This window comes from Chiloscyllium plagiosum, unplaced genomic scaffold, assembly GCF_037043375.1.
Source record: "Chiloscyllium plagiosum isolate Xiang-an unplaced genomic scaffold, Cpla_swu_hap1 HiC_scaffold_29, whole genome shotgun sequence".
Taxonomy (NCBI): domain Eukaryota; kingdom Metazoa; phylum Chordata; class Chondrichthyes; order Orectolobiformes; family Hemiscylliidae; genus Chiloscyllium; species Chiloscyllium plagiosum.
In genome coordinates this window covers 5,383,388-5,396,917 of record NW_028270167.1, presented here as the reverse complement: position 1 = coordinate 5,396,917, position 13,530 = coordinate 5,383,388, and the positions used below count along the sequence as shown (strand labels likewise).

General features: G+C 38.7%; 1 protein-coding gene across 2 annotated transcripts in view; it reads left to right on the top strand.

The window, feature by feature from the left end:
- sorl1 (sortilin-related receptor, L(DLR class) A repeats containing) overlaps positions 1–13,530 on the top strand; it is a 201,599-nt gene that overhangs the window by 69,000 nt on the left and 119,069 nt on the right. For both annotated transcript variants that reach the window (XM_043676454.2, XM_043676455.2), the window contains exons 3-6: positions 1,108–1,233; positions 8,236–8,397; positions 9,342–9,409; positions 10,176–10,356. In XM_043676454.2, the coding sequence (XP_043532389.2) occupies positions 1,108–1,233; positions 8,236–8,397; positions 9,342–9,409; positions 10,176–10,356 (537 nt within the window). The remainder of the gene's footprint in view (positions 1–1,107; positions 1,234–8,235; positions 8,398–9,341; positions 9,410–10,175; positions 10,357–13,530) is intronic.

The window sequence follows — 13,530 nt, the reverse complement described above, 5'->3', positions numbered from 1 at the left end:
TACCTTGGGTGCTGGAAATTGGAATTAAAAACAATTGTCTGGCGGCATCTGTGGAGAAACAGTTAACGTTTTGAGTTCGGTTCTGAAGGAAGGTCACGTTGTACTCAAAATGTTAACTCTGCTTCTCTCTACACAGATGGAGCCACACCTGCTGAGTTTCTCCAGTGTTTTCTGTTTTTTAGTTCCTGTCCTGTTTGTTTGAACATGGGCAAAAGTTAGAGGGATTCCAGATGTCCAGCAATCGGGAAATCAGTCATCTCATAGTGAACCAAGATTGAATCCTTGAACCTCTATCAAATCTCCTTTCAACATTCTCCAAAGAGTCAGTGAGATTATTCAACAATAATGTAGAATTTTAATGCACTGATTTAAGTCTTCTACAAAATGTGACCTTATTAGTTCAGCTGTAAAAGCCACTTGGGGGTGGGTGGGTGTGGAAATGGGAGAGAGTGTACTGGTGGATGTTCTTCTTAGTTCAACAATAATAATTGCATTTTTGGTGGAGGAGGATGTAATGGTGGTCTGCACGTTGCATTCTCTGGAAGATCATCGGTCTACATGTGTGGTTTCCAGAAATTGTTGATCGTTTCAGAAGAGTAACAATGATATGCACTGTCTCCCTGTCATTACTTCACTGTCTAGCAAATAGGGTAAACAGAGTGACATGCAACACTTCATATCCATCAATATTCACACCCTAACTGAAATGTATAAATGTTCATGCTTAGCTTGTACAACTACAGTTTTTAGTTCTCTGAGTATATAAGTAGAGTAATTATTAAAAAGCTAGCTATATCAGTAAACTGATATCAAGACAGAACATTTTGAAAGTGGTCAAGTCAGGTAGCATCTATGGAGAAAGAAAGTTGACCTTTTGTATGGTGATGATCTGTTGCTATAAAGAGGAATTTGCTACCTCCAGGAAATAGCTGTTGCAAATAGTATTGATGCTTGAAGAAGAAACTGGGAGAAACTAATGGAAGGTTGTGGTGATGGAATTGGATGATGAAGGCTTGGAGGAAACTCTTTGGAGCATAGACCAGTTTGCCTAGTGACCTTTCTCTGTGCTGTCACCTTTTGATGTAATTCTACTCCTCTTTGCCATAGGTGTACGTTTCATATAATTATGGAAAGACCTTCAAGAGGATCAATGAGAAGTTCAAGCTAGAAGATGGATCAAAAAACCAAACCGTTATTGCTCAGTTTTACCATAGTCCAGTAGATAATAAACGGGTAAGGATTATTTCTTGTAATATTGTCAACTATTTTGAGCCATTATTTTGAAATGAAGATGGGCACCATTTGAAATATCTTGCTATTTCATTGACAGCTCTTATAAAATTGTAAGATGTTTGGTTATTGCATCATATGACTTCCTTTCATTCCTCTGCAAGTGTTTTCTAGACCTGGGTTAATATTTATTTCCATAAATTCTTAAGAACGGCCTCCCTGTCTGATAGAAAGCTTATAGCTTTTAGTATCATTTCTTCTTGACTGTTACTCCATGCCATGGTTGTGGGTATGTTTGCTGAGCTGGGAAGTTGATTTGCAGACATTTTGTCCCCTGTCTAGGTGACATCTTCAGTGCTTTGGAGCCTCCTGTGAAGTGCTGCTGTACTATGCCTTCTGGAATTTATTTGGTTCTGTTCCTGCTGCTTCCGGTTGCTGGTTCTGGTTGTTCATTGTAGTGGCCCGTTTAGTGGGTCTTGGTTAATGTGCTTGTTGATGGAGTCTGTGGATGAGTGCGATGCTTCTCGAAATTCTCTGGCTGTCCTCTGTTTGGCTTGTCCAATGATTGTTGTGTTGTCCCAGTCAAATTTGTGGTTCTTGTCACCGGAGCCGGCAACTGAAAGCAGGAACAGAACCAAATAAATTCCAGAAGAGATAGTACAGCAGCGCTTCACAGGAGGCTCCACAGCACTGAACATATCACCTAGACAGGGGACAAAACGTTTGCAAATCAACTTCCCAGTTCAGCGAACATACCTACAGCTACAACATCTGGCACCTGAGTTACAAATCTTTACACAAACTTTGTTATTCTGTGTTTTGGATCCTACATGTGAACTTCCTTGTAAGACACTTGGGCTAGCTGCAAGATGATAACCCTATTGATGTTGTTAATCAGTGTGATAAGTAATATGTGAAATGCTAGAAATGTATGTTGTTTAGCTGCATTAAGAGTTAATTTGCATTTACTGCAGTTGTCCTAAATTTACCTGAATTGCATGGCTGGTTCTCAATATCCTTTTCCCCTTCTTCACCTCTCCTACAAACTAAGAGAATCTTTTCCAAATCATCCGCCTTACCATGAGTAAAATTAGGCCAAAGCTTTTAACCTTGCTTTCTGCTGCCACTAGTTCATCATCTCATTCATCGACTGCTCACTGTTTATTCCTCCCCTCCTGTATGCTAGTTCTGATTGATCTTGCCAGGACTTGTTGTCTGCAATGTTGTGGAATGTTGACAGGTTGCAAAACAAGAATGAAGGACTGCAACAGAAAGTGCAAGAATTGCAGGAAGTCACAGTAATATAGAAGGGAGGGAAGAATTGGGAGTGGATATTGGAGTGCAGCAGTTAATGGGTTGTTACCTTCAGTAAAGGCCACAGTGACCTGATGGCAGCTATTTTAAATGAAGGGATTGGGTAGGTGTGGCGAAGGTGTTTCCATTTTTAAATGTGCTATAACTATTAGCTAGTCACTAAAATCTCATAGGAAATCAAGAGAAACTTTTTTAAAATTATTATTCAGTGGTGATAAATGAAACTCAGTGCCTTGTGAGGTGAAAAGGTGGATGCATTTAGGGGCTAGCTTGATAAGTAGATGACTAGGGAGCAAGTTTATTTTGTTATGGACCCATGATGCAAAAACTTGTGAAAAGTAGAAACACCGCATGGTCCTATTGGACTGAATGGCCTGTTTCTGTCAAATATCTGGCAAAAAGTCCTCTGGCAAAATTATGACGTAGTAGCATTAAAAGATATAATATAGGTATATGCTGGGTCCTGGTTGCACAATCAGGAAGGCATAGAATTGGAGGAAAGCACCTTACACCTTCTTGACTCTATTGATCTTGATCTGATCCATGAAAGCATTGGAGCTCACAATGACCAGTGCAAATAAAAATGCACAAATTGGAATAAAAAGAAAAACGTGAAAGAGAAAAGAGAAAGAGATAAAGGAAAGGTGATCAAAGTTTGATGTGAGAAACTGGAGAATGTGTATAGACAAATTGGCGAACTATCTGGAACTGCAGATTCAATAGTGGGTAATTTTTTTAAAAATCCATAGATTAAAACAGGATAAATTTAATTAGCTGTGTGGCATTGCCTTTTCTGCTTTCTTATTTTGTTGTCTGTTTTTCCTAATTACTACAGGTTCTCTTGTATCTTTCATTTTCTGCTAGCTAGCTGATCTTTGGGTTAGAAGGTTGTGGATTTGAGCACCACAATAGATGCTTGAGCACATTCACTCCAATGCTAAAGGGCTGCTGCATTATCAGAATTAGCCTCTGTTCAGTGACTATCTTTTTACATTGGTTCTTTCTCCCTTTCAATTTCATTCTCTATTTGGACTAAGTTCAAGCTAAACAATAGTCTGCCATTGAAGATTTTATAAAGAAGGGCATTACTGTATGAGTTGAGGGAATGTTAAAGATATATAAATCTTTGATTAGGTGTGGTTATGATTGCCATGTTTTTAGCTACCTTAGTGTCTAGTATTAAATTATGTTTGTCATAATTGAGAGGTTGTCTGAGCTCGCATTTTTTCATTGGAGAAGAGGAGGAGAAGAGGGGACCTGGTTGAGGTATACAAGGTAGTGAGAGGCATAGATAAAGTCGATAGCCAGAGACTATTTCCCAGGGCAGAAATGACTAACACGAGGGGTCATAGTTTTAAGCTGGTTGGAGGAAAGTATAGAGGGGATGTCAGAGGCGGGTTCTTTACACAGAGTTGTGAGAGCATGGAATGCGTTGCCAGCAGCAGTTGTGGAGGCAGGTTCATTGGAGACATTTAAGAGACTCCTGGACATGCATATGGTCACAGAAATTTGAGGGTGCATACATGAGGATCAGTGGTCGGAACAACATTGTGGGCTGAAGGGCCTGTTCTGTGCTGTACTGTTCTATGTTCTATATTAGCATAGCCCTCTATTTCAGAGGATTGAACATGAGGCAGCTCGGACTATTGTTTAGAATATGGAAAAGGGAAACCTGAAACTCTTTCATCTTGAAGAACAAAATACTTTCCTGTAGGACTTGCTGAGATTGGAAATTTCCCTTGGCATTTAGCTGAGAATGTGTGTCGTTGTGCACTGCACTGTACTTTTTCTTTGATTGTGTAATTGCCACCAACTGGGAGGCAATATTCTTTCTTCATTTTTTTTAATATCTGAAATGTGCACTCACTTGTCAGGGGCTGCTAATTGTAAATTCAGCCTCAGAGGATGGTCTTGAAATGTAATGTTGTCCCTGAAAACAGACATTTAAATAGAGAATGTGGTTACCATAGTACTCTTCTGTAATACTGCATTACAAGCAGTGGGTAGATATTGGCCAAACAAATGACTATTACATTTTCTTAAATCCAATAAATAGTTTATACATCTGTTGGGTAAAAATACCTTTGTTTGCAAGTTATGACTTGATCTTTTAATATGTTACATATGTGATTAGCTTTACAGTAGGAGATAGAGGGTGGTGGTGGGGGATTGTTCTTTGGACTGGAGGCCTGTGACCAGCAGTTTTCCACAGGGATCAGTGCTGAGTCCACTTTTTTTGTCATTTATAGAAATGATTTAGGTGAGAATATAGAAAGCATAGTTAGTAGATGACACAAACATTGGGAGTATAGTGGACAGTGAAGAAGGTTATCTAAGATTACAAAAGGATCTTGATCAATTGGATCAATGAACTGTGGAGTGGTAGATGGAGTTTTATTTGGATAAATGTGAATGTCTTGCATTTTGGTAAAACTAACAAGGGCAGGACTTGTACAATTAATGGTAGGGCCCTGGGTAGTGTTTTAGAGCAAAGTGATCTAAGGGTTCAGGTATGTAAATCTTCTAAATTTGCATCGCAGGTAGACAGGGTGGTTAAGAAGGAGAAAGTGAGGTCTGCAGATGCTGGAGATCAGAGCTGAAAATGTGTTGCTGGAACAGCGCAGCAGGTCAGGCAGCATCCAAGGAACAGGAGAATCGACATTCTTCAGCAACACATTTTCAGGGTGGTTAAGAAGGCATTTAGCATGCTTGCCTTCATTGCTCAGACCACCTTGAGTATGTTATATTGAGGTTGTACAGGATGTTGGTGAGACCTGTTCTGGAGTTGAGTATGCAGTTCTGATCATCCTGTTATACGAAGGATATTATTAAAGGGTTCAGAAAAGATTTACTAGGATATTGCTGGGAAATGGAGTGTTTGAGTTATAAAATTATGCTGGATAAACTGGAACTGTTTTCACTGGAATGTAGGAGGTTGAGTGGTGATCTTTATAGAAGTTTACAAAATCATGAGGGGTATAGATAAGGTGAATACCAAAGCTGTTTTCCCTAAGGTTGGTGGGTGGGCGTGGACTTCAAAACGAGGGGTCTTTTCTTTTCAAGGTAAAAGGAGATGGCACGAGGGGCAACCTTTTTACGGAGTGGTTACTATGTGGAATGAACTGCCAGAGGAAGTGGTGGATTTGGGTACAGTTACATTTAAAAGATATTTGGATAAGTACATGAATAGGAAAGGATAGAAGGGAAATGTGCCAAGCACAGACAGGTGGGACTAGGTTAGTTTGTGAACATGGTCAGCATAGACTAGTTGGACCAAAAGGTCTGTTTTCATGCTGTATGACTGTGACAACCTGACCTAAGACTCCTATGTTGAAATTTTAGCCCTTAATCCAGTTTAGTTTATTTTTGTAATGAATTTATTTTAGTTTTCATAGATTTATGCCTAGTCATTCATAAATGGTGTTTATCTCAGCTACCTCATTTGTGCATGCTCATCATATGTTGGTTTCAGAATTACATCATGTGATTGGATTTCATTCTGCTAGTTGATATTTTAAGTAGCTCCTGGAATGCCACTTGAGTTTGTTTTATTATTACATGTATCGAGACACAGTGAACAGTGGTGTTTTGCATGCTATACAGGCAGATTGTACCATACAAAGTGCAGCAAGGTAACAGAACAGAGTGCATAATGCAGTGTTACAGCCACAGAGAAGGTGCAGAGAGAGAGATCAATGTTAACATTTGAGAGGTTCATTCAAAAGTCTGATAACCGTGGGGAAGAAGCTGCTCTTGAATCTGTTCATACATGTAGTCAAACTCTGACGGAAGAGGGTTGAAGACAGTACAACTGGGGTGGGAGGAGTCTTTTGTATTGTTGAAAGAAGCCATAAATTTATTTCAATTTCATATCTTTTAAGAGTTTAATGCACAGTTAATTGAAATGCCTAAATTACACAGTGACATGACAACCTACTTGCACACTATTTTGTGTGCAATGAAAATGTGGGTATTCTAGTTATTCAAACGGAGCCTGAAAGTGTTCAACAGTGGTAAAAGATGAATATTGATGCATTTATATATATTCTGCAGTGTATAATAGTATCTAAAATAGTAGCTGGTAGAAACTAGTAACTGAAATTTTAAATGGAACTATTGAATTCTTATATCACGTTGATGTTGGGTTGGCTACATTTACATAATAGACAAAAGTGAGGACTGCAGATGCTGGAAATCAGAGTCTAGATTAGAGTGGTGCTGGAAAAGTGCAGCAGGTCAGGCAGCATCCGAGGAGCAGGAAAATCGACATTTCGGGCAAAAGCCCTATATTTACATAATTTTCTATTCAACATGAGGAATGTTTTATTGTTGATTCAAGAATTAAGTTATCTGCATCTAGAAGTTCCTGCTAAAACGGTTGCAATATGCAGATGTCCAATCTGTAGGTCTTTCAAAACACCCAGTAGAATCAATAGCATATTAACAATTTAAAAATCATGGCGGCACAGTGGTTAGCACTGCTGACTCTCAGCGCCAGAAGCCCTGGTTCACTTCCCGCCTCAGGCAAACTGTCTGTGTGGAGTTTGTACTTTCTCCCCGTGTCTGCATGGGTTTCCGCCGGGTGCTCCGGTTTCCTCCCACAGTCCAAAAAATGTGCAGGTCCGGTGAATTGGCCATGCTAAATTACCCGTAGTGTTAGGTAAAGGGGTAAATGTAGGGGAATGGGTCTGGGTGGGTTGCTTTTCGGAGGGTTGGTGTGGACTAATTGGGCCGAAGGGCCTGTTTCCACACTGTAAGTAATCTAACCTAATCTAAACTGCCAAAACAGGTAATTGTAGAGGTATTTCTGCTTGAGTACTTTGAGGAGACTACTGTCACAAAAATGCTATTGAAAAGTTATTGTTGGTGAGATATCTTCCAGCATAATTAATGTTTTTTTTTATCTTTTATTCTACTCCATATGTGTTTTGTAGTTGTCTAGATTTCAATACTTCGAGTCGTACAGCATGGAAACAGACCCTTTGGTCTAACCAGTCCATGCTGAACAAAATCCCAAACTAAATTAGTCCCACTGCCTGCTCCTGATCCATATCCCTCCAAAACTTTTCTCTTCTTGTACTTATCCAGATATCTTTTACACATTGGAACTGTACCTGCAACCACCACTTGCTCATGAAGTTCACTCCACATGCGAACCCCACCCTCTGTGTGTGTAAAAAAAAAATCAAAAGCCCCCATGTCTTTTTCAAAATCTTTCTCCTCTTCTTAAAACATGCCACCAAGTCTTGAAATCCACCAGCCTAAAGAAAACTCACCTACCATTACCCTTATCTATACCCTTCATGATTTTATAAACCCGTGTACTTGAAGCAAAAAGAATCTTGTAGAATAGCTTATTTTAAAAGTACTCATTTAAAAGCTCTTGTACTTCTAGTGGCTTTTAAATTAAATATAATTAGTCTAAATGTGCCAAAGAAACAATTTTAAATGTTGGAAGTACAATATTGCATTATGAAATTTGATCCTGAAGTGTTATGGCTAATGGACTGCTCATTTCAATATTGTGGAAATGCCATTTTTGAACATAAAAAAATACATTCTAGTAATAATTGTAGCAGTAAGTACATTGTAATAGCTTATTGATGCAGTTAATGTATTTTTGCTTTGTGATGATTATTTTGTGAAAGGTAAAAATACACACATTCATGAGTTTTGTTTCTGTTTTCTTAGTACATGTTTGCAGATATCAAAAATCACTACTTGTGGATCACTTTCAACTTTTGCAACGATATTCAAGGCTTCCAAATTCCATTCAGTCCTACTGATCTTCTTATGCATAGTCGGGATTTCAATCTTGTGCTGGGCTATGACAGTTCTCATCCAAACAAACAGGTATTGTTATTTTTGGCCAGGACCTGCACCTATGGGATTGTTGATTGCTATGCTAGCTTGGTTGAATAGAGTTCAAGGAGCAAAGGCGTACTGTTGAAGTGGAAAGAATATGAATATATCTTTGAAAGATTCAAATGTATGGGGCTATGAAGATAGGACTGTGGAATGGGACTAGCTGGGTAGCTCTTACAGGAGCTGTACACACATGTTGGGTCAAGTGGCCTCCTTCTGTACTGTAAAATGCTATGATTCTATAACAGATGGATGTTCTGTCGAATTTAATACAAATGCTTTCACCTGCAAGCAAGAGCATATAATACGTAAGTGTAGCAATTGGACTCCTCAAAAACAAAATTGAATACTTTTCTGGAAGCAAAAGGAAGCCATGTAGCCTCCCTGAAGTGAGGAATATATGTTCTCATTCGATACAAGGAGTCTGCCCAGCAGGTACAATTTTCAGTAAGTCATTCGGGAGAGGTGAAGAAAGTCTGCAGTAGCTGAGATACACTGTTTTGTTGTGGACCCAGAGAAACATCAGTCCTCCTCTAAAACCAAAATATAAAGTTGAAAAGTTACTTTGAGTCCTTTTCTGGAATCTAAGTGTTTTTGGTTGCAAAGCCACCATGGCTCCTTTCTCAGCCCTGGAGTTAAAAAGACAGTGCCTTTGAGTCAATTGGAACTCAATCATCATCTTAAAGATAACTGCCTTGGCTTGGGAGATGTGTGATGCTTACAAATTTAAAATTGCTATTGGTAGGAATGGAGTGATTAAGTTGCCCAGTGTTTTTCACTGCTTCCTCAGTTTTATTTCTGTCAAAAGGCCAAGTTGAAATTTGAATCTTTAGGATGTAAGCACTACATGATTTTTATTCAGGATATCTGTTAAGGATCCTTTCTTATTTGAGTGTTGCATGTCCAATGTGAAGTATGTTTTTATCTTGCAGCTTTGGAAATCAGATGACTTTGGACGAACTTGGATTTTGATTCAAGAGCATGTTAAATCTTTCTACTGGTATGCATATTTACATAAACTATTTTGAATGATTGTCCAAAATGCATGTTACTGGCGTTTAATCACATTGCTGCAAGGCTACAGTTAGTGTAGATATATCATTTTATTTGTTTGTGGAATGTAGGCATCACTGGGTAGACCTGCATTTATTGCACATCCCTACTTGCCCAAAGGGCAGTTCAAAGTCGGCTACATTGCTGTGAATCACATGTAGGCCAGGCTAGGTAAAGATGGCAGATTCCCGTCCCTAAAAGACCATTCAGTGAATCCGATGATATTGCTGTGTTGAAGGAAAATTTGCTTTGGAGTAGGTTAGCCTGATGTGGTCCTTTTTAAAAAATATTTTGCCAAGTTTGCATTAAGTCATAGCTTTTCTGGAGAACTTTACATTTTGGAATCTCTTAAGCCTGGTAACTGTTCTTGGCAGAGAACAAGTTGCAACTGGGGCAAGATGTATTAATAAGTCCTTTGAACATTTTGTCTACTTTGTTTACCCTACCTTTTTCAGGGCTGTCAGAATGATGGTATACCATGTGTCTCTCCCCACCATGTCTTCACTGAGGCTATGTGGCCGGCTGAGAGAGAGGCGCAGGTAGTTTGTGGTGATTTAGTATGGGTTAACCTGAAGAATTTCAGAATGTGGTTATTCATTTGTAAAACTGTCTTTCTTAGTGGCACTGCACCTGTCAGTTACTAAACCAAATTCTACATGCAAACTAATTCAGTATTTGGAAACTGCAGATATACTTTGTGTTTAATTTTCCAGGGGTGTGGAACCATATGACTTGTCTACCACAGTTTATGTTGAACGACATGAGCCAATGGGTTCCTCCAGTATCATTAAAAGCACAGACTTCTTTCAGACTGATGAAAAACGTGAGATTCTGTTGGAAGGAGTAGATGACTTTCAGTTACAAGACAAATACATGTTTGCCACAAAGAAAGTGGTGAGTATCCTGTGAATATACTTTCTCAAAGCTTTCTCTTAAAAGGGAAGTATAAGAAAAATTTTACTATTAAAATACAGATCTGATGCTGAAAATCTGGTAAGCTGAGGACTGAAACTGTGCCAAACTTTGGACTCTCCAGATTTTAAATTACCTGCTCTTTTTTTTTCAAATGAGACCAGACCAGTGATAAAATTTTAAGTGTTTTACTTTCAAAGGTCTGAACTTGTTTGAGGTTGTTTGACTTTTTGTTTCTGCGATTGGTGGTCCTTTCTGGACATCTGTGTTAATCCATGAGATGTTTTTGGAGTGGTGAGTGCTTCGTGTTAGTCCATGTATTCAAAATGCTCGTTGACAGTGCTCTAAGTACTGATAAGTGTTATATAACCGTTTCAGAGATGCGGTTTATGTAAGCATTCGTACAACCACATTGTGTTTCAAAGAGTATGCAGTTATTCTTTTTGTTTCCTTGCATTTGCCTTGTTCTGTGGGTTAAGAGAACAATGTCTGATTTTAAGGCAGCCATGAGCTACATATGTGTCCCCTTGGTTTTGGTGCTTAACTGTAGTATGAACAATTCCAAATGCAATTGAAGATTTTCCAGTAATGTGATCTTTGAGAAGAGAGAGCAAAGCATCAATTACGTGTAGAATTGTTCTCATTTCAAATCTGTCTTTTTTTTTTCCTTCAAGCTGAGATATTTCCTTCCCCTTTGTCTTTGTTCAAGGCAAGTCAGTTCAAATGTTATGGGATCTTTTTTTCTCCTCCATTTTATCTGCTATGCTCAGCAATTTTTTTTTTTGAGTGAATTAATGTTAACAAACTGCAGAAAGAGATATTCAGTTGTAAGACCATAACAAATGCTGGAGAAAGGGAGGACTGCAGATGCCAGAGATCAGAGTCAAGAGTGTGTTGCTGAAAAAGCACAGCAGGTCAGGCAGCATCCGAGGAGCAGGAGAATCGATGTTTTGGGCACCAGCTCTTCATCAGGAATGAGCTTCATTCCTGATGAAGGGCTGATAACTGAAACGTTGCTTCTCCTGCTCCTTAGATGCTGCCTGAGCTGCTGTGCTTTTCCAGCAACACACTCATAACAAATGCTGACAAACAGGAAAAACAACAGAAAAACTGCTTTCTGGAAATATACTGCACGTTATTCAGCATCTAAATAGTATTATGGAGAACTGTGCATTTCTAGTTCTTGTTATTTCAAATTTTATTTGTGTATGGTAGTGGGACAAGGTGCCGGGGGTAACTGAGGAGTTTAGTAGGGTGTTGTGGGGGGAATGGTCCCTTTGGGATGCTGATAGAGAGATGGGAATGTGAAAATGTTTATCTGTAAAGCAGATGAATGAACGGCCATGTGAAGTAATTTCTGTTAATAGCTTGTTGCAGGTTGATACAGCTTTTCACCTTGCTGAGCTCATTAATTGATTGCATCAACCTGCTACGATGTCCTCGATCTTTCTTGTTTATCAAAAGGAATTTGCGCCAACTATTCCAGGCTGCAGTCTATTTTAACTTTTGCTGACAGCATTTAACTTTTGTGTATTTTTTAGTACCATGCCTCATATCGTGGAGCATTTCAGTAAAAACTGAACTTATGAAAGAGGTAACTTTTAAGTTAAAACTGTGAATTAAATTCGCAAGTGATTTTTCTGCTCTCACTCTAAAATCACAATATAGAACTAAGATGGGTAGGTAGGCCTACTGCAGTTACTATCACTTCAAGTGGTGTTTAATTGAGTTCACAATAACTGAGTAACTGAGGAATATTTATGTGGTGACCCAAGCTGGCAAATTTGGTTTATTTATTCAGGTGAGTGGCTAAGGAAAGAATCTGAGAGTTAAAACAGAATGCTGGAAAATGCTAAGCAGGTATTAGAAGAATCTTTGGAGAGAGAAATAGAGTTAACAAAACTTTTCTCGAGTTTCTGACTGTGACCTGTTGTGCAAACCTGGTGTGGAGAACATCTTTTGTTGATTAGAAGCTGCCTTGTAGAGGGATTTCCCCCTCCCGCTCCCCAATTTCCTGCAATTCTGGAGTTCTGGTACAATACAGTGCTGGTAAAGATAGCTGGATTGAACCATGGCCATAGAACTTCTATCCGTCATTGATCAACAAAAATTTGTTGGCTACAAGACTGAAAATTTCCCACTGATCTGGCATGCAAAACCCCTTAAGGGGGAGTTATACAAAGTACAACGCTTTGTGGAAAGCTTACCAATTTCCCCCAGGGGAAGCGGGGTTTTTTTTATAGCATCTGTGGAAGACAGCAGTTTTAAATGGACTGTTTGAAATTGAGTTTTTTATAATGTCCAGTTTTTCAGCCTTTACAATTAATGACTTTGCATTCTGTGGTGTGGAAACTGGAAGCAACATGGTTAATACAGCGCCTAAACATTAATGCATTAAAAGGGTTCTCAAATTGGCAATTGAAATTCCTTTCACTTCTATACTTGTAATTTGCACACTTTAATACAGATATACATAAAAAGAGGTGGAGAGATCAAATTTATTACTTTGAAATCTCCCAACTCCCATAGTATTTTATGCTGAGTATTAACAGCTCTGATTGTAATCCGCTTTAGCATGTTGAAGAGTACAGAAAGAGGAGATTAAAATTTTATGTATTTTGCATGTTTAAATGGCTTTTTAAAGCAATCTACATAGCATTAATATTAAAGCTTCAAACTTTGGCACATCATTGTGATGTTTATTGCTGACACAGCTGTAAATAGTGGCTTTCCTGTTTCTGATTATGTCTTTATTTTGGATGAAATTAGGTATTTTTGGATGTAGGTGTTGTTGGTTACGCCAGCATTCATTGCCTGTCCCCAATAGTCCATTGTTGCCTGTTCAGCTTTGAACATTGCATCTCAAGAGAAAGATCACCCAAAATGATACCAGATCTTACAGGAGTAACAAAGGACAGGCTACATCAATTTAGTTCATATTCTCTTGAATTTATACCATTTGAGGTGCAATCTGGTTAAAGCATCTTAAATAGTAATAGAATTCAAAACTGCTTCCCATGGGGGAAATCCCAGATCTTAAATTTGAGCTGGATCATGCAAAGCTTACCAATTTCCATTTTGTAACTTTGTGTAACTCGCCCTTAAGGGGTTTTGCATGCCAGATTAGTCAGAAATTTTCAATACTGTAGCCAACAA